This window comes from Callospermophilus lateralis, chromosome 14 (assembly GCF_048772815.1).
Source record: "Callospermophilus lateralis isolate mCalLat2 chromosome 14, mCalLat2.hap1, whole genome shotgun sequence".
In the NCBI taxonomy this organism is placed as follows: Eukaryota; Metazoa; Chordata; class Mammalia; order Rodentia; family Sciuridae; genus Callospermophilus; species Callospermophilus lateralis.
The window spans coordinates 29,701,060-29,723,183 of NC_135318.1; the positions used below are offsets into that span (position 1 = coordinate 29,701,060).

Sequence of the window (22,124 nt, forward strand, 5' to 3'; positions counted from 1 at the left end):
GTCCTGGGTTACTTTGTGCTACATGGGCATGTCAGGTAGAAAGACCTAAAGACATATAGCAGAACCAGAAGAAAATGTCTAGAAGTGTCAAATCATGGCATAAGAAGAATAATAGCCAATGGACCTGAGATGTTTTGCCTGAAGAAAAGATGCAGGAATGACATGACAGCCGCCTCTAGGCTCTCAAGCCTCTTCTGCAGGGATCTAAGGACCAGTTCCCAGAATGAGGCCACTGGGATCAGCTCTAGGTAGATGGATTTCATCTTAATATTAGAAAAGCCCTCTCCATGCTGATGGACCATGAACATCCTGTCCCAGAGGCACCCAAGTGTCTGTGGAACCCAGAGGTCTGCAGTTCAGATACTGGAAAGATGGGTGGTAGCTACCAACTACCACATTCCAGGAAGTAGTCTCTTGGCTCAGGTGACAAAAATAATAAAGCAGGCTGTTCCCTTTGGGGGACTCTGTGATATTTTGGCTATTTCTCTTCTCTCTCTTTTTAAAAATAAAAATTTCAGCTTCTCTTATTTAAGGAGACTACTGGCTGAGAGCAGCTCATTGCAGAATGATTTACTGAGCTACCACGGAGCTACCCCCCAACTCTTTTTATCTTGAGACATAGTCATGCTAAACTGCCCAGAGTGTCCTTGAACTTGTGATTCTCCTACCTCAGCCTCTCCAGTAGCGAGTACCCGGAGTCCACGGGGTGTGTCACCACACCTGATTTACAGAACAGCTTTTGAGAGAGCTTCTGAGAGAGCCCAGAGTGTGAAGTACTGGAGGGAGGAGGGGAATTAGTACCTTAATTCACTACTAATTCCCCTCCTGCCTCTAAGGAGGCAAGGATAGAAGGCAGGGTGGTTGGGGAAAGGAGCAAAAGGGGAGAAACAGGTGCTAAAATGGGAATGCCAAGGAAGGTCTCTGAAGGCTAGTTGGAGCTTTTTAGAGCCTATTTATAGCTACTCCGAGTGGGAACTGAAGTTCACCAGTACTTGCATCACCTGGGTGCTTGTCAGAAACAAGAACCCAGGGCCTCCACTGGAGAGCAATGAGGCGAAATCTGCATTTTAACAAGTTCCCCAGGAGATTGGTGTGCACATCAAAACTGAAGAGCACCAATATGGAGATCATCCAAGGGAGACCCAGGCTCAGATGGGCTGCTATGTTCCTCTCTGAAAAAGAAGAGTGGGCAGGACACTGGGACAACAGGAAGCACCAGGCGCTGGAGTCTGGTCTCCATGGGGACGGCCCAGCTGTGCTTCCAGCCCAGCTGCTCCAATTATGTCTGTCTCTTTATCTAGTCAGGTTCAGAACAGTCAGTCCGATTTGCATAAAGAAGCCTGCGGTAATGGGGCTCGTGGGCACAGGTACTCATCTGACATCTAATTAAGCCATCTTGGTAAATCATCTCTAGAATGCCCGTTATTATTTTAGGAAACAACATAAAGAGAATGATAATTAAAAGTAGCACTCTGGATGGGAATTTTTACTTCATTCCAGGGGTTGGCAAGTAAAGCACCTTGGGATTCTTTTTTTTTTTTTTTTTTTGTAAAGATAACATTTCTATAAATTTTCATAGTTCACACAACCTCAAAGCTTGTCTGCAGTTTTTCCCCCCTTTCCTCTGCCGGTGCTTTGAGTTTTGTGGCTTTATTGTACTACTGTTTTTATTTTTTTTTTTCTTTCTTTCCACTAAGCACTTTCTGATTTTATTTTAACTTGCAGTGGGGGAAGGTATTGTTTCTGGATATGACATGATATCCAAAGCATAAACTGCTAAACCGAACCACAGGTTATTCATCTTCAGGCAAAAAGGCCATTTTACACTTCACAGTTTGACCCACGTAAGGCATTTTCGTGACAGTATTTTTTCCATCATATTTCCTTTTCAGATGGCATCGGAAATTTGCCATCCACTAAGAGGTTCACCCTTCTGTTGCCAACGTCTGTGGCCTCCTGGCCTTCATGCTTATTGCTACCAGGTCTGCTTCTCTTGGAGACTGTCAGGTCCCTGGTGTCATTCCCCTGCCACATGTCCTTCTGTCTCTCACCCCCTTCACTACCTTCTAAGGGTGCACTGTCTATGACCTGAGCCACGGGTAGTGGCACTCACTGATCAGCCTTACACGCTGACTCTTGCCCTTCCTATTACCCTGACTCACCTTCTCAGTTCTGACTCCGTGCTGCTGAGAGACACTGGAGAAAACTCTCAGAAGCACTGACAGGGCCATCACAAATCCATGGTCTTAGTTTTTAAGTGGATTCTCAGCTCACTCAACCATTTTGCTTGCCCTCTGTCCTTAAAGGAAAACCTCTTAACTTGCATCTGCATTCTTATACAAGGCAACACTCTCTTTTCTTCCTGTCCCAGCTACCCGAGAGCAGGTTCAACACCAATCCCTTCCATTAACTCAGGTCTCTGGATCAGGTTCAAGCACATGAACCAGAATACCTGGGCCCAGGCCTCGATATTCGAGAAAGTTGTCTTAGTTGGTCTGTATCCTCTCTCTCCTCACTTTCTGTCATTCCTCAAACTGTCCCCATCTAGCTTCTGCCCTGACCACACTGTCAAATGGGGTCAGACTACAATCACAAACTTTTCCCAGGCCTCCTGGGACTTGACCTTTCTAGAGTCTTGACAGTGTCGGTCACTCCAAGTCTTCTACACACCTTTCTCTTAGCTCGATGACCTGCAGCCCCTCAGCAATCCCTCAGCAGTACCTTACTGGGGGCTTCCTTGCACCTTAAATCTTGGAAGTGGTTTCCTAGGGTTCCCCTGGGCTTGGTCCGTAGATTGCTGCTTTCCTGGATCGACATTTCCTTTTTGGGAAAGCCACGTGGCTCAGTCTACAGAGTGCACTCTGCCCATTTGTATCTCCAGCTCTCTTTTCTCTCCCACCATCATAGTCACCTGTCCAGCCGCCAGCTGTATGTCACCACCTGGGCGCCCCATGGCTTCCTTAACCTTCCGTGTTCTTGAGGCCAAATCCACAGCTCTCCCAACACCTCTCCCCAGCCTGCCCACTGACTCGATGTCACCTCCTCTTCTTCCTTCTCCATTTACCACTTGATTTCTTTATCTCTCTTGTGCAGGGGCTGCCCTAGAAACCAGCAGTGATCAGAGAGCTTTCCTCCTTCCTCATCTACAACATTCAACTCAGGTCTGGTTTTTACCTCCTGGATTTTATAACACTGCCCCCCGCCCCCAAACACCATGTTTCCATCTTTCCCAGTTCATGCTTGGACTGTGAGTACAACCTCTTATCTGTCTGCAGTCCAGCCCCACCCTAACAGCTGCTGGAGTGGTATTTCTAAAAGGCCAGTCCTGCCAAGTCAGTCCCCTGGCTTCAAACCCTTCAAAGACCTCCATGATCTAAAGATAAAGTCCCAGTTCCTTAGCAAGACACAGGTCAATGGAGACCACCCTCTGCAGGGCTGAGCAAGCAGGGCACCAGGGCAAATGTTAAAGAGACAAATGCTCTCAGGTGCCGACCTTGAAAAGGGGTGCCACCTTAAATTCTGTACCCAAGTGCCTGCACTGCCCTACTGCCCCCCAACATTCTGGCTTCACAGTCCACCCCCTTCCACATTCCATGCTTTGGTGCTTTCAGTCTCCTTGTTGCAGTATCTTCACAGACACTAAGAAGCTTCTCACAACTCAGTGATCTTGAGAGAGCCTCCTCCTAACCTCACCTCTATGCCTCCAAGCCCTGTGGGCATAGAGGTGTATCTCTACTACAGATCTGACCACCTAGATCCTGCTGCTCCCCGGAAGCTTCTCCAGGGCAGAGAGAGTGTTCCATTTTCTTTTTAGGTGTGTCCAGTGCTTCAGGCAGCATGTAACAGTTAGCAGGTATCCTGTAAATGTTATCTGAACTGGAAAAATCTGCTCTGGAACTCCCTTGAGGCAGATCCATCATCCAAGGCCCCCAGCTACCACTCAGCCCCTTCAGAATGGGGTGACCTTTGAGGATTGTGATGCACTAGGAGTGAAACAGAGCCAGCACTTGTCCAGAGCTGGGGTAAGGAAGGGGTAGATGTTAAATCAGTTCTCCAGGATGGTGGTCAGAACACTAGCAAATAATTCCCCTCCTGACAAATTCATTCGATGTGAGCCTCCAATTTTCACAGGAATTCTAACAGCCTGGACAAGTGCTAATTTCTGAGCTTTCCTTCTGCCAACCACCACCATGCTGGTTCATGTTTGCCAATCTTATAGCAGTGATATGTTCTCTAACAGGGTCATGAGTAGCTTTGGGAGTTATTCTAGGGGTTCATAAAACTGTCCTTGGGACCATTTTATGAGAAGAACTCAGTAATGTACCCCGTTGGAGAGTATCATCATTACCAGGAGAGAGATGTGGAGTTTCTACACCAAACCTCTTTGAATACTATTTAGGAGGGACCTGTCATAGAATAAGCAGCTTTGAATAAAATCCAATGTCACAGTTTAATCTTTTTAGGGTCAATCAAGCACTCTTGTAGCCTAAAATTTGGATGAGGACAGGACCTGTACTATACACATGGCTGTATATTTTTCACTCAGACAAAACTTACCCAGTTTTTTCAGTATTTCTTCCCCAGGGCTGGCATTGTACCGGCACACAGTAGGTACTGTGACATCCTGTAGGTACAAACTGGAAAATGAAGTAATGGGGGACAGATTGGAGCTGGAAGGCTTGTCCCCAGAACTGCAGAGCTGAGAGTGACAACCAGAACACGTCACTTGCAGAGAGGCCCTGGTGTGCCTGCATATATATCCACATACTGATGTCCAAACCAACGGCTGGTGGACATGTGGAGGTCATTTCATGAACTGAATCAAGTAGAAACAGAAAAGCTGGTCTCTAACTCCAAACTGAGAACTACTGTCACTCCTCTTGGTGGGACCTGGGGAAGCTGCTTTTCTTGGTTTGCCGTTTTCCTCTAGCTAGCCTTCTAGTTCCCTTCAGGAAATTCAGTGATGATGAATCAGCAAACGAAACAAAACACCAAATCCACCCTGAAATTCCCCCAAAGTAAAACACTATTGTTCTTCTCAAAAAAGATGACGCTTTTATATATGCTAATGCATAGTATATATAATGCAGCCACAGACTGTCATTACCTGATAAGAAAAAGGACAAGAAAACCCCTGTGCAGACCAAGATGATGTGGCCAACTGACACAGGGTTTTCCATAGAACTTAGGAGTGCCTGGGCACCCCCTTTCTTGGAGAACTACTAGGGAATGAACCCTGGGCCACATGCATGCTAGGTAAATGCTCTACCACTGAGCCCTCCTCCTCTCCCCTCCCGGGTCCCTAAAGCTCTTTCATCATGTTTCCTGGTCAGGGCCCTGGTTACAGGTTCCATGTGGTCTTTTCAGTCATTGTTAGAAATGGACAGGATCTAAAGTTCAAATCATGCAATTCCCATCTAATCAAATTTTACAGATTCAGTTGATAAGGCCCAAAGAGTTTTTATGAATGATTGGAGGGCATGGCTGGTAGAGAACAGAACTAAAAATTGTACCTGGTTTTCTGAATCCCAGCTCTCACACCATATTGCATTAATATATTGTATTTAAAATAACTGTAAATGAGAGGGAAGAGTGGAGCGAGTAGTCATGAGGGGAGGAAGCAGTAGCTGTTTCTAAGATACGTAGATTTGCTTGCTCTTGGTGTCATTTTTGTATTTAGCATAGATTAGTTTTCCAACTTCAAAAGTGTTCAAGCCCAAAGGTCTCCTCTTTGGATCTGCAACTAAATCCTGATAGATCATCCAAGGAAAACTTGTAGAGGGGCAGGGAGGGAAGCTTGGGCGTGTGATGAATGTAAATGGCTTATGTCATCATAAACCAAGCATAAGGGCTGGGGATGTAGCTCAGTGGTAAAGTGCTTGTCTCTAATGCACGAGGCCCTGACAAAACAAATTCCCTAGACAAGAATCTACTGTTTCCAGACTGGGGTTACAGCTCAGCATTAAAGCACTTGCCTAGCACAGGTGAGGCCTGGGGCTCTGATCCTCAGCATCACATAAAAAAAACCAAATAAATAAAACAAAGATCAAATTCTTAAAAACAAAACAAAACTATTGTTTACAGTAAGTGTGGGAAAGATTTCCAAGGAGAAGGTATGAGTCTTGAAGGACAAGTGGGGGTTTATGCAGCAAAGAAGGGGATAATTGGGGCTGGGGCTGGGGCTCAGTGGCTGAGCACTCGCTTCACATGTGTGAGGCACCAAGTTAGATCCTCAGCACCACATGCAAAAATAAATTAAAAAAAGATTTTTTTTTAAAAAAGAAGGGGGTTGGGGGGGTTGTGAGTGAGGCATGGTGAGAAATGGCCTGGAGAAGCAGCTGGGGTCTGGCCTGAAAAATCATCTAAAAGGTTCTAAGCTGCTGATTATCAGAGTCAGATTTGCATTTTAGATAGATATCTTTAGGAACCAGATGGAAGATAGATCTTGAGATTTTTTTTTCAGTTAGAGAGTGATCATTTAGATTCATTCATTCATTTATTCATCCAAATTTATGAAGCCCACTATTCTAGACAAGAAAAGATCTCATCAACCAAGATGGTGTCAATGGAGGTGGAATCATATAATCAATAAGACATACTGAGGCGACATTTGAGAAATACGCAGGAGTTAAAAATCAGCAGGACCTGATGACTAATGATGTGGAGGAGGGTAAAAAGGAAAGAGAAGCATATCCATGGATGGTTGAAATGAATACTGTGTCCAATATTTTAGGATTATATAATATCGAAAGGAATTGTCTGTCAGGAGCCCACATGCTAATGCACGAAGATCAAAACAATCTTCATCTGCAGCATCTTTGAAATAGAAGAATACTTTGGAGTTTGTTATTTCTCCAGGGTAGAGACATAGACCTGCTCTCGGGAAGTAATTATATCATCGACCAAATTCTAGGCGGAACTGAGAGAGGCTGAAATAAAATACAAAACTCTTGCTGGGTCTGTCTCCACAGACTCGCGGTAAGCCTTTCCTACCAGAATTCTAATTTTGTTAAAATGGGGTTGCTTTCATGTAATTTTAGAGTGAGTTTTGAAAAATGGAGAGCAGCAAGAATAGCAGGTGAACACAGATGGGTTGGGGGACAGAGTGGATTGGGCAAATTTTTATAAAAATACAAGGTATCTTTTCTTAAAAAAAAAGAGTAAGAGAAGATTTTACTAATGTTACTGTCAGAGGCCAAAGACCTGATCAAAGCATTTTTTTGTTGTTATTGTTTTGGGCACCAGGAATTGAACCCAGGGGTGCTTAACCACTGAGCCACATCCCTAGCACTTTTTATTTATTTATTTATTTTTATTTGAGCCAGGGTCTCACAAAGATGGTTAGGACCTTGCTGAATCACTGAGGCTGGCCTCGAACTTGTCATCCTCCTGCCTTAACCTCCTGAGTTGCTGGGATTATAGGCATTTTCGGTTTTTTGATTCCTCAGCTATAAATAAAGAGCAGCAAGATTAAACAAAAAGTGATATGCTTTAAAGAGGCAGGTGTGGTGGTGCACGTCTCAAACAAAAAATCTTTTTTTTTTTTTTTTAACACTGAACTGTGTTATATACGTGGCTACATCTTGCTGGGCAGATTGCCCAGCCTGCCTCTTGCTCTCACCATTCTGTAAGGTGAAAGGGTGAAAAGTAATATTTACAAACCTGGGAACAAACTAATCCCTGGAGAAATCTGGATCGATGTTTCTCACCTGTTCACTTTGGTTTCTGCTGTTGCCACAGGGCAAGGCGTGAGAATCATGTCCTGAGTGGAATGCCTGGCACATGGCTCAGAGACCTGGCGCTGAGTGTTCTGTCCTGACCGTCCATTGTACATCTGTCTTTCTGGTAAACGGCTTCTAGGAGTTCCACTTCTGGGAACCCATAGGGAGAGCCCTGATTACAAGAAACACAACAAACACACTGAAGTGGACCTGAGATGCCCCTGTGGGAGCCTGTCCTCATGCTGTGGCCCTTGTCCTGCACAGGAGCAAATGCTTTATGAGCAGCAACGCTTTTGTGTTTCGTTAAATAGCTAAAAACAATGGCTCTGAAGAAGTAAAGCTGAACTGACAATTTAGCAGCAGGCTTTGCTCCTGGTCTAGGGTTAAAATGAGTTCTCGGCCTTGGAGAGGCCTTCAGCTGGTGCTGCTCTGGGCCATATCAGAGGCACCTGTGAGCAAGGACCACGTGTTCACTGCAGACTCCAAAGTGCCAGGAATGTCATCCAGAGAAGTAGCTTTAGAAGGTGATGAATTTCATTTAAAATATTTTTTGTTCTTATTTTGATCCCTTCCCCCTGCCTCAGTATGAAGGATTGAAGCCTCCAGGGCTGACAAGATGGCAGGAGTTTCCTGTGGGGAAACAGGGGGACTCTAAATTACTTGGCTGAGTCCCTTTGAAGGCTGCAGATAGCTCTACCCTTGTGGAGGCTTTTCCATGGGGCTTGGGGAAAAGGGTAGCTTTTTAATACAGAAGAGTAGAATAAGGAGAGAAGGAAGAAGCCACTCATTGCTACCATGTCCCTTTCCTTTCTGTGTGATGACACTCAATTAGTAAGCAGGTAACAAACACAAGGAAGAACAGGACTTCACCCCTCCTCAAAAACACGCAGCAGGAGGCTAGTCCCCTTTTACTGAATACCCTGGCTATGGTATTATAGTTAATTGTAAAATACAAGAAGCAACATTCTTATGATGATGGGTTTTCCCATCACCTGAAAAATCATGTACTGAGCGCCTCAGTGTACTAACCAGGGTAAAATCACCTTCTGAGTTTAGATCTGCATCAGCATCTCCCACAAGACTAGCAGCTCAGGTTACACCTTTTATGAAGGGCAACCAAAAATAAAGAGTTAAAACATAAGTATAAATTAATAGCCACAAAAGGGAAAGGTGTGTGTGTGTGTGGGGGGGGCTATTAAAACATTTTTGTGTGAAGCACAATCTTAGGAGGATCCCCAGAGGACTTCCAAACAGTCAGTAGGATCAAATCAGATGAGTCTATAGACATTGTTATTTGTCAGATTACATCACACTAAATTCAAGAAATGTAGATGATCTGATGATTAAAAGATTGCCCCCAGCTTCCCTCACATCCACTACAAATGCTTCTGCATGTGCCACTTTTTCAGATTTGGTTGTTACCTGTTAAAGAGTTCTTGGTGCTCAGCCTCTTTTCTGCTACAATGACAATAGAGTTTTCTCTCCAGGAGTTCTGGGTAAAATTAATGCGAATTTTTATGGCCCAGGAAGAGAGAAAAACAAACATCCAAGCAAGGATCTGGGGTGCAGAGCAGAGGATTAGGAGAGTGAGCAAAATAACCGATTTGTGAATAAGAGCCACTCATATGCAAGAAGACCAAAGTTGTTAATGATTTGTTTTTACTGCTGACTTCTAGGGGCTTCACCACAACAGATCAGCAGCCCCAGGAAAGCCAGGGAGAGCAGAGGGTCTGAAGTGAACTTGTTACCCGGTGTCCCTGCTGGGCAAATAAGTCCCCCAGTAAGTGAATTCTCCAGATAGCTGAAGGCTATCCTGTAACCTGTAAAGCTTTTCTTTTACTATGTTTGTGAATTGTCTATCAAATGATTTTCCTGTCATCTTCAACAGAAATGACACACACACACACACACACACACACACACACACACACCACATACTTAAGAAAGTAAACTTTCAATATGATCATAGTAAGATTCTGCAGATAAGAAAACCAAGAACCAACAAGACCAGGGATGCATTGCCAAACACAGTTGGTTGCAGCTCTGAGGCTACTGAGGGGCACAGAGAAGAATTTTGAGCTTCCATTTACCTGCCTTGGAGTTGTGCTTTTTCTGATTCCCTCCTTGTCAGGCTGACAAAGCCAGACATTTAAACTCATGCTTTTGACTTCAGGAAAATTCTTCCCTCCCCCTCTCTTCCTTTTTAAAATAAAATGTGAACAAACTTGTGTGTTTTGTTCTCTTTGCAGCAAACTAGAAATAAGTTGAACAGAAGGAAAAACGGAACAATTGCGAGAGAAGCTGTGACATTTCTTATACAAAGGTGACAAAAGAAATCAGAATTGACAACTATTAAAAGTCTTGGTTTTTGTTTTTGCTTATTTCTCATTTCTTGACTATATGGTGGTCTTGGGTATCTATAGAGTCGAGAAATTAATTTATTTTCTTTCTTTCCTTTCTTACCCTTCCTCATCATCCCAAATCATTTTTTTTTTTTTTTTTTTAAATACTGGGGATTGAACCTAGGCCCTGGCTTAAGTTAGGTAAGGGTTCTACCTCTGAGCTACCTCCCTAGCCCTTTCAGTTTTGTTTGTTTGTTTGTTTGTTTGTTTGTTTGTTTGTTTAATTTTAAGACAGGGTTTTACTAAACTGCCCAGACTGGCCTCAAACTTACAATCTTCCTGCTACAGCCTTCCAAGTAGCTGGTAATTATAGACGTGCACCACCACACCTGACCCAAACCTTCTTGACATTTAACATGGGAGTATGTTTTTTGGGTGTTTGTTTGTTTTGCTGTGCTAAGGATTAGATTTAGAGTCTTGTGCATGCTAGGCAAGGATTGTATCACTGGGTTATGCCCCTAGCCCAAGAGCCCAAGTTCTAATATCAGTCTACTTGGTGTGAATCTCAGTTTTCCACCATTTGTTAACTGGGTGATTCTCTGTATTAGTCCAGTTTCCTATTGTTATAACAAAATACCCTGAGGCTTTGTACTTACAAAGAAAAGAGGATCATTTAGCTCAGTTTGGGAGGCTCAAAGTCCAAGATCAGTGGACCCATCTGTTTGGCCTCTGGTGAGGGCCTCCTTGGCTATCTCACAACATGGCAGAGAAGCAGGAAGGAAACTGGCTGCATGCAGAAGAGGCCAGTTGATGAGGTGACTTCCCTATACAACAATTCTCTTTCAGGAGAACAAACTCATTCTGACAGACTGCTATTCGTCCCTTCTGAGGGTGGTGTCCTATGACCTCATTATCTTGCATGAGGCCCCACCTCCTATACCCTGCCTTCTGGGGACCAAACCTTCAGCACATGAGCCTTTGGGGAACACAGTCAAACCATACCCTAACCATAGCCTCACTGACTTATTTAAATTCCTTGTTCAACAGTTTACACATCTGTTAAATAAGAAAATGAACACAATCCACCCAACAGGATTGCAGTAGGAATTATTTATAGTGTTCCTTTGAAATACTAGCTATTAGTGTCATAAACCTTCATCTCATCTCACAAGTTATCTCAATTCAACAAAACTACAATCTCTACATCGCTAGATACTGCACGTCGATCCAGAAGTCTTAATGGAGTGTGGCTGGTCTAACAGGTTCCTACAGTGCATCACAAGAAAGTGGCCTTGTGTGTTCAGTCCACGTCTGGCTGAATACCAGGAAGTTTGACAGTGCATTTGGTCCCACCTTTCAGTCTGTTCTGGGTAGGTTGACCTTGAATTCCAGGCCAGCCTGGGGTCACCATGGGCCAACCTAGGCACTTCAGCAGATCTGATGTGGTCCATCTAATCTATGCCACGCTGAGCGTGGTGCAGCCTGGTGCTTCAGAAGCAGCACTTCCCTGGGAGAGGCCTGCTGTTTCCTGAACTTCCCAGATCTACTCCTCTTTACCCAGAATACCTTTCTTTCCTCACTGCCTAACAAACTCTCACTTGACCTTCCAGATTGTATTCAACTCTCCCAGGAGCACAGGGAAGGCACTTCTGGTTTTTGTTTTTGTTTTGATCCCTGGGGATCAAACCCAGGGCCTCTACCCCTGAGCCACAACCCAGCCCTGGAAAGGCATTTTTGAATGCCCAAATGATGGACAGGCCCTTTGTAGTGATTTTAGAATTAGTAAGTTGCACCTGGGCACAAGAGTGCATGCCTGTAATCCCAGTGGCTTGGGAGGTAAAGGCAGGAGGATTGTAGATTCAAAGTGAGCCTTAGCACATCTCAAAATAAAAAATAAAAAGGACCGGGATCCTAATTAGAATAAGTTATATCAATGTATGTATGATATGTCAAAATATACTCATTGTCATGTATATCTAAGAAGAAAAAAAAAAGGACTGGGGATGTAGCTCAGTGATAAAGTGCCCGGGGGTTCAATCCCCCCAACTGAAAAAAAAGAATTAAACCACTTGCTCAGGGTTTTTGGTCAATGTTAAGAGTCAGATGAAATCTGGACTCCTAGATATTTTGTTCTCAACTGAAAATGGGCTAGATGTGAATTCTTTCATCACTGAGGTGCCAAGTAGCAGTTACCACCCATTTTTGGAGGCTATTCCAAAGGAATCATATAAATTTCGTTTGAGTATTATGGGGCAAGCAGACGTAACATGTAGAACTTGTGAACATATGGACAGGTAGCAGAGAATTATAATTTTTCATGAGCTCTGAAGTTACTGCAACTTATTTGTTATCATGATAGAACTCCAATGGACTGTAAGGCTCAACTGTAGCCCCCACAATGATCTTTTAAAACCCTGGCAGATAATCTTTACATAGCATGAATTGTGCATTTTTGCACTTTTCATATGATCAAAACAATAGGATAGAGCATAAGAAGATTTTATAAATATAGACAAATAAATATGCACTTATTTCAAATCCTGCATTTATAAGCTACTTAGTTCACTTTCTTCCTTATCAGTCCATTATAGCAGTCAGGTTATTTTTTTCCTTATAATTGACGATATACAGTTGTAATGCAATAATTCTGCATCCAGGACAAAATGGGAAAATTTTACTGGGGAATCAAATTGATCAAATTATGCATAATAAATCTCACTATTATGTATAATTATAATGCACCAATTTTTTTAAAAAGATGGGCCAGCTTACTCATGCTCATCTATTGAGTCATTTAAATATCAAAAGATGACACATATTACCAAGACAAACATAAAAGCCTTTAAATCCTGTCTTGGAGCAGAAAAACACTCAAAACTGTGATGACAAAAATTTTAACTCATCTATCTCAATTTCTCATTATTATTCCAATTAATTTTATGGTCACTGTATTTATGGAAGTTTCTAACTGCTGCTGTTAATTCAAGTCACTGTTGAGTACACAGGCTCACATGTTTATCTTTTTCCTTATAAAAATGTTAAACCAGCAGCCATAAATACAACTTCTTTGTTTTAAAGTGTCTAAACTAAAACAAAAGTCCCTGCCTGGTGTAGGGCAGGTATTCTATAAACTTGAAGTACTTTCTTACACTGATTTTTTTAACTTAAATTTTGAAAGAATTTTAATTCACAGAAATGTGGTAAAAATAGTACACTGAGGGAAGCATATCGAGCATAAACATGATACAAATATCAAAAACTAAGAAATTAACACTGGAATAAGTTTATTAACTGAATGATAGGATTTGTTAGGATTTTACCAGTTTCTCTACTACTGTCCTGTCTTGGTCTCGGAATCTAATCTGCGACACCATGTTACATAAAAATGTTTAAATTCACTAACCTGTAGGAAGCATGGTTTCATTCACAGGCAAGTAAGCATCAGCTTCTATGGTGACTTCATGGTCATATATATTTGGGGACCCCTGGGAGGGAAAAAGAAAAAGAAAAAAAAAGACTTTCTGTTTAGTCTTTTACATATTTGCTTCGTAACATTTCTTGTAAAAATGTTTTCAGGTATTGACAAAAACTTTAGAAATCCAGTTGACCAATGATACTGACTAAGCAGGGTCATCTTAGTGTAGGTAGACTGGGGCCCCAAACCACCACTGACACATGTGAGAGAAGCTTTCAACGTGTGACCCCAGCATGCATTTTCTTTTCTAAGTGGAATGTGAAGGTGGGAAGTCAGAGAGACCACAGTGGCTAGGAAGCCTTTGGGCTCCCACTTTTTAATGGAGGGGTTTCTGCTACTCCGTCAGATAGCAGGCACAGGGAGGAGAAAGGATCACTCACCCAGAACGCAAGTCCTGGGTGGTCAAGGCACTGCCTCCAGGCCCACTAGAGGGGGACACCTGTCACCCCTCTCCCAGCTCCCATCTAGAGGCTCCACTCCTTGCCACATGACAGAAGCCCAAGAATCAAAATTGTGTTGCCTTCTTGAGAGAGTCAAAAACTAGTACAGGCAAGGCAAGGTGGTGCACACCTATAATCCCAGCTACTCCAGAGTCTGAGGCAGGAGAATCATAAATTTAAGACCAGCCTGAGCAACTTCTGAGAACCTGTCTCCAAATAAAAAAATAATAATAAATAAATAAATAATAAAAATGGCTGCAGAAGTAGCTCAGGGTGCAAGGCCCTGGGTTTGATCCATAGTACTGCAAAAAAAAAAAGCTGGTACAATATACCTGAGTCAGTGGTCAGAAGGCTTGGAATCTAGTTTCCACTCACTAGGGAATTCATATAATCTCTGGAATACTCTTCTCTCTCTCTCTCTCTCTCTCTCTCTCTGTCTCTCTGTAAAATTGGGATTATGATGATCCCACTTTTTCTAGGATTTTTGTGAGGCACAGTTTAGTAAGGGCTACTTGCAAATTGGAAAATAAATTTATACATGTATGTTTTTAGTGCAAAGGATTATTTTTATTATCCATAGTAACATATTTTAAAGCTTCACAACACAAGATGGGAAAGAGGAACCAAGAGAGGGCTTTTGCTTAGTGAAGCTCAACAATCAGCCCTCCCACCCTCTCTCCACCACAACAAACAATTATCTGACCCAAAATGTCAGTGGCTGAGAAACCCTGAGCAAAGCTAAACTGAAGCTGCTGCTGAGCTGCAGAGAGGTAAGCAGAGGGGCAGAGGGCGGAGGGCTGCAGGCTAACGGGATGCAGATTCTATGGTGAGAAAGATTCAGGCCACACAATCAAATGGAATCATTTTAAGGCGAAAGAACAAGATTTAGGGACCATGAGATTCCATGTTGAAATGTGGCAAAACTGGTTTAATGACACTGCTACAAGTTCCGCTGCTGCAGAACTGATATCCCCTGGGAGAGAAAATGGGTTTGTGCTGGGCTGGGGTAGGAGGAAATGGGGACAATATGAGGACAGAGAGTTCTCCGCTGCTCATGCTTCCTCTCTTAGCCACTTTTTTTGTTCCTGTCCTGACTTGAGAAGGCAGGTCCAAAATGGGAAGTGGTGTGCACCCAGGTCCAGTGTAGCTCAAGACATCAGGGTGTCTCTCCTGGATAGAGGCTCCTCCCTACTGCCATCCTCTTTTATCAGGGTGGTGCTGGCACCCAGGAGGCCTTTGGGACTAAAGGGAGGGAAGATGAGAAAGGGAATTTAGAACTATTTCCCCAGCTCTATTTGTTCAATGCTCAGTTCAACAGGAGGGTTTTGTTTTGCTTCGTTTTTCAGTGCCCGGGTTTGAAACCAGGGCCTTGCATATGCCAAACAAGCACTCTACCACTGAGCTACCCCCAGCCCTAACTTGGAAGGTTTTATTCAGTCCAGGCAGCAGCAAGGAAGGTTGAGTGCAAAGCCATGATGGTATTAGATTGACATCTACAGCCCACATAGAGGACTGAAGAGTCCCAGGAAAGGACAGCCAGACCAAAAGAACACCTCCATCCTTTCTTTGCATATATGAGGCTTGAGAGACACAACCTCGCCTACACCATCCAGTGAGCAAAGCCTGCAGGAGATGACTCCTGGCCTAGCATTTATCAGGTCTTCACTCAATTTCCACAGGTGCCTGCCTCCTTCCATTCTTTTTTTTTTTTTTTTTAAGATAAATGCCCATTTATAACCAGGATGCTATTCTGATTTCTATGAGCATAGCTGAGTTGTACGTGTTCTAGAACCTCCCATAAATAGAATCCTACGGTAGATATTCTTTTGTGTCTCACAAGGTTTTTGAGATCACCCATGTTATTGGATCAGTAATTTGGCCCTTTTTACTGTTGATAATATTCTACTATACCATTATGTCACCATTTGTTTACCCATCCTCCTGATGGGTAGATGGACTTGTGGATTGTTTACAGTGTTTCACTATCATGAACAAGCTGCTTAGGAGTTTCCTTTTCTCTTTTTCTTTTTTGTTTTGTTGTTTTTAAAGTAATGGGCAGGAGGAAAATGAATTAACAAAAAAAGTCACATTGCAAAAAAATGGATGAGTCTGACTTTATAGGAAGAGGCTAGGAGGAGCAGGAAAAGAATGCTTACTGCGCTCCCAGTGGCCTCTGGGTCACCAAGTAGCACTAATATCCCTTCCTGAAAGAGAAGCATGATTCAGTTCACACCTCTTCTGGCCTGGAAAACTCCAATGATCTACTCTGGTGGAATATTACTGTTAGACCCATTTCCGTTCAAGGTTGATGAACACTTGGCAAGAAATGTTGACTCACAAACAGATCTTGAGATCCATCTCTGAGTTCAGTGTTTTGGTGAACTTTGCTCGATTAATACCAGTTTTAACATTAGCCATTTACAAAGCCCATTACAACTTGCATAGAGATTTTAAAACCTTTTCTGTTCATTGCCACAGTTTCTGCCTTAAGTCATCTTTTAATGTGTCTAGCAGGAGTAACAGACACTGTTGACTACTGCCCAGAAGTCATAGTGCCTTTCCCTTCACCTGCACCCTCCCTTTCTCCTGGGAGAAACTTGACTTGTTGATTTATTCTATGTTAAGTCATAGATTCAGGCAAGCCCTAGAGGCCAAATTTTGGTTGGTCTAGACCAATCATGGCAGTCTCAGATTCCCATTGGCAGGGAATGAGTCACACTTTTGGCTAATGAATTGTGAGTCTTCCAGGAGCTTCTAGAAAAGGTTGTACTTGTTCTTAGAAAAGAAACATTAGAGATATGAAAAAGGTAAACATCCTCTTTTGTCTCTGGGGGTGACTGCATGAGGAGGTGACTCTTGGAGCTGTAGCAACCACCCTGTGACTGAGGGGGACAAACCTGAAGACAAAAACCAAAGCATTGGGTTGGGGTTGTGGCTCAGTGGTCTGGTGCTTGCCTGGCATGTGTGAAGCATTGGGTTCGATTCTCAGCACCACATATAAGTAAATAAAGGTCCAACAACAACTAAAAAAAAAAAAAAAAAAAAAAAGCCAAGACACTGAGGAAGTAGAACGGAAAAATGGAAGAACTTGTTCCCTTGATGACGTTATCTACCTAATCATACCAGAACCACAGCTATTGCTTTTCATCTCAAATTCCACTAGGCCTGCTTTCAGAGGTCTTTAGGTTAAGTTTCAAACAGTTCTCACATCCTACCCCTCAGACCCCCCCTAACACACAAACTAGAAGTAGCAAGCCAATGCTTGGGCCCCAAAATAGAACAAAAATACCATTTGTTAGATTTAGAAAACAAAAAAAGTGAACAGATGTAACATGAGCTGGCTACTTTATTCATTTATTATTTTTGTGCTAGGTGCTAGGATTGAACCCAGAGCCTGTCCATGCTAGGCAAGTGCTCTCCCAGTGAACCACATCCCTAGCTAATTACTTAAAATATCATGTTTTGAATTATTTCCCTGGAGAGGGCTTGACATGTGACAATGCTTCCCAGGATAGGGCAAGGGTTATTCTGATTATGCAGCGGCTCTTGACCCTGGGCCTGGTGACCATCCATTCCTACCCAAGTGCCCCCAAAAGCTGGTGCCCTGAATGCCGAGGCTGGTGGTTGTAGATTTGAGCTGTACTTACTAAGACAGTCTAAGAAGGGAGGTTTATATTGACTGCTCTTCTGGGTGGGATCTCTGATCTAAGAAACTATTCATCCTCTCCAAAGAGATTCAGAAATACCTGTCACTCCAAGTCCCTGCAGGATTAGAAAGGTGACAAATGCAAAGGGCCTTAGTAAACCTTAAATTTCCATTTTATCTCCTTCACTGGAAGAACACTGGCAGATGGAATACTTCATGTGTAATTTCTCTTTCTATTTCTGAATCAATTCATTTAGCTCATTCCCAAGGTTATAAAATAATATGTCCTAAGCCAATCAAAATTCAGAAAACAGAAAAATCATCACAATTTACTATCTACCTAAAACAATATAATGTGTTTTGTTTTGTTTTGTTTTTCTTTCTCTATTTCTGCCCTTTCTGAACCCATTTTAAAAAGTAGATCCTCTTACGAATGGGTGTTTTTGTTTTGTTCTTAGTTTTTGGTTTAGTTTTCAGATTTCAGGAAGGATGATGGATGTTCTGGAGATAAGATCAAACAAGGGAAGAGCCATATTTCTTATTTTTAAAGGGAAAACTTTGGAAATTTTATCAGAAACAATTACCTCTGTTATTTAAGAAAATTATCCACCCCACCCCCAATAAAAATCAGCAGCAAATTCCTAAAAGTTGGGGAGGGCAAAAATGTAAGCTAATGCTTGTTGGCTGTACATAGGCTTGAAGGAAATCATGCCCACATGATTCAAGTTGAGTGGACCATGATTTCTTCAGATAATGAGGAAGTAATAGATAGAATCTACAGAGCTGGGCTCAGCCTGTTTTCTGCCTCCTGTGATAGCCTCCTCAATAAGCTGAAATGTTCCCTTTTGAAGGGAATGAGGTGGCTTAGAGGGGATCGCTCAAGGACACTGTCAGTGGCTCTCTACCACCTGTAGGGAGACATTTTAAGAGTCCTCCTCCTGGGGCTTATCCCTGGGCTGGGTTGATTTCAATGTCTTTACTGACAACTTCACAAAGTGCTTCTGACAGGGGCTGATAAATAATAGGTAGCTATTATTACGAAATTAAGAACATGCCTCTTATTCTAAAACAAACAAAACCAAAAACCTCCAGGTCTTCTAAATCCAGGTCTAATGCTCTTTCTACTGTCCTGTGCAGGGCATGACTGGCCACCAGAATCCCTGGAAGGAGCTGGTGGGTTGCACAGTGGGAGTACACTAATACTAAAGGGGCTGGTTTAAGTATAATTGGGAGGATTATATCTGTTTCCTTAAATGGAAGTAATTGGAGGGGGATGTAGGAGTACAATAAGGGAAGCAGATGTGAGCACATGCTGCAATCAGATGAGAGTGATTTCTTGAAATAGCCACGGGAACAGATACCCTTCTTGACAGTACAATGTATTCATTCCATCTTCTTCCTCTAGGACTTCCATTTATTGAACACCTACTAGGAGCCAGATGCTCTCCTGGGCTCTTTTCATCATTGTCAGGACCAGAGTAAGTCCCTACTGGGTTGGTCTCTCCAGTCACAGTCCCTGGTTATTCCACGAAGCAAGTTACAGCAGGAGAGAAGGAGCGAGTTCACTTACCTGGCCGGCCAGGTTGAAGTAAGCATGGTTGGTCAGACTGACTGGTGTGGTCTGACTGGCTTGTGCTCTATAGTTGACCACGAGCTCCCCGCCATCCAGGGTGTATGTCACCCAGACTTGTAACTCTCCAGGGTAGCCTTCCTCACCAGCTGGACTGATGCGGGAGAATTGGACGCCATTTGAGAGCACCTGAGGGGTCCAGAGGACCTAGAAAAAAGTGTTTTCAAAGCTGCTTATTTGCTTCAATCCCAAGTTAAATGCCACACTTCAATACTTAAGGATAACTGATTCCAGAAAGGGAGTTCATCAATCATTAAGGCTTGGATTAATTAGTGGCCTGGATTTGAACTAATCTAAATCTCTGATTTGTACAGAAAAGAGGCATTTTTTTTTTTCCTGTTTACCTACTCCCATTCCTTATACTCTTTTTTTTTTGGCGGCGGGTGGGGAGGGTTATCAGGGATTGAACTCAGGAGCACTTGATCACTAAGCCACATCCCCACCCTATTTTTCATATTTTTTATTTAGAGACAGGGTCTCACTGAGTTGCTTAGCACCTCACTTTTGCTGAGGCTGGCTTTGAACTCACAGTCCTCCTGCCTCAGCCTCCAGAGCTGCTAGGATCACAGGCATGTGCCACCTTGCCTGGCTCCATTCCTTATACTCTTTCCTCTTAACCTTACATGTATGTATCTACTATATTTTCCTCTTTGAATTTTTCTTGGATATATATTTATTTTAATCTTGGTGCTCCATTCTGGTGTTGTGTAGCAATACCTTTTTATAGCACTAAAAAATAACCTTAATAAATCAACCCCTCTCTCTGGTGTACTGTATACAAATATTAATGAAGAACACTCCAAGTTTCTCTTATTCCCTGGACAGAGTTTATAACAAATTGGCCACTTGTTCCATTAGGATCAGTTCCAGCCCACAAGTCAGGAGTCATGGTTTTGGAGCCAGATCTGTTCCTAGTTCACTGTGTAAATTTAGGCATCTATCACTTCCATAAAATTAAAGAGCTAGAAAAATTACCTTGAAGCTTTTCTCTGTGTTCTAGAAAATTCTAAGAATGGCAAGAAAAATATGAAGAGAAAAAAAAGAATCTTGAATTAACATAGAGGTTCCTCTTCACTTTGCCTGAAAGGCCCCAAGATCACACTTTCAGGGAAGGGAAAACCAGCATTTATCAAGTGTTCGTTATGAAGAAAGGCACCTAGCCAGAAACTTTACAGACATTATCTCATCTGTCTACTTCAAGTAGTGCCATCATTCTCATTGAGTGACCACACACTGAGGCTCAGGAAGGGTAAACTGCTGGCCCCAGGTCATGCAGCTGGTAAGTGATAGTGGATTTGACCCAGCCCCAGCCTGTTCCCTTATGTTACAATAGCAGCATGAGTTGACCAGAGTCCTGGTCCTTTAGGGAGCTCTGGGATCACTAGTAAAGAGCTTATTGCACACATGAGACCTCCAATCTGTGGAGTATTCACCAGTCACTGATGCCTTACATAAATCACCTTGCAAGGAACTTTTTGGTTGAACTAAACAAAATGACCATCCCTGTAGGTCAAAACTGTTGAACACTGGCAATCTCTTATAGTTCCAACTAATATTATCCCCAGATGAACAAATTCAGTTCAATGGAGTTAACCTGCCTGTTTCTCCCCATACATTCCGGAGATCTAGAATAGAATCCTTTAATACAGCATAGTTTAAAAAGAAAAAATATTGTTTAAAATCATACATGTAATTAGTGACAGAGCTAGGGTTCCAACTCAGGTCTGGCTATCTACATGATTTCACATCTTAGTTTCAGTGAACAGCTTTATTCAAATCTCCATTTTCAACAGAAGAGTCAAACTCTCACTCCAAACACAGTTAAAAGACAATGACCTTCTGAGTCGGAGGAATGGCCCTGCAGCCCAGGCTCTGCCCATTCACTCCAGTCTGGGTCTGGCTCTCACAGGTGTTCTGTCTTCCAGGAAGGGGAGCCCAGCAGGGATGGAGGTCTCTACCTTCAACTACCATGAGAGCAGCTGGCGTTGACCCAAATTCACTGAGCTCAGTAAAAAATTTAATTTATATCCTAATTATCTCTCAGAAATATTGAACTTTCAAGACACTTAAAATAGGAAGACTGTTATATGTGTAATTAAAAAAAGAAAAAAGAATTCCCCAAATGGAAAATTGTAGGAATTAAATATCTGAAATAAAGTGTTCTTACCTTTCTACCCAGATTTTCTTCTTTAGGGAAAGGAAAGAATGGAAAGATTTTGGTGTAAACAAATATTTTCAATTACGTAATTCCCATTCATGGAAGAATTTCTCTGACCTTATAGTTTCTAACTCTCTAGGAACTTTAAATCTGCAGACTTTTCTTATACTATTTCAAATCCTGTCAGGTTATTTAATTTTCATCTTTTAAAGAATTGTGCTGATCTGCACAGAAAAACACACACCCCCAACCTAAACTATTCATTCAGTAATTGTTGAAATCCAATACACTTAAATAAAGTCCATCTGATACTGCTAACGATATCTATCTAAAAACTTACTGCTGAGAAACTTTCAGTGGCTCCATAAGTATTCTCAGCTTTTCCCCACCCATCTCTGGGCCCCAGTATAGCCATTCTGTCTAATACCCACAGATTGAATGAAATGTTACCTGTTCTTCAAAAGCTGTTCAAGTCCCACCTCCATAACTATTCATTTGTTCATGTTCAGCTCTTCTAGTATACCGTTAGCATCTATGTTATGGTGCCTGTGGAACCTCAGCTGTTAATAGTTATGTAAGGGTCCATCTGCCTCATTATACTGTGAACCTCAGGAATCCCCAGCCTGTTATGCTCCGTGGTTCACAAAAGGGGCCCACTGCACGGGTTTGGGCTATGGTTTGAATATGTCTTCCAAAAGTTCATGTGTTTAAA

The 22,124-nt window shown here is 42.6% G+C and overlaps 1 protein-coding gene across 1 annotated transcript in view; it reads right to left on the minus strand.

Moving 5' to 3' along the window:
• Positions 1–22,124, minus strand: part of LOC143380514 (galactose mutarotase) — a 52,363-nt gene that overhangs the window by 19,629 nt on the left and 10,610 nt on the right. Inside the window, exons 3-4 of the mRNA XM_076833604.1 lie at positions 19,195–19,401; positions 13,467–13,548 (exon numbers count right to left, since the gene is read on the minus strand). Coding sequence (XP_076689719.1) covers positions 13,467–13,548; positions 19,195–19,401 — 289 coding nt within the window. The remainder of the gene's footprint in view (positions 1–13,466; positions 13,549–19,194; positions 19,402–22,124) is intronic.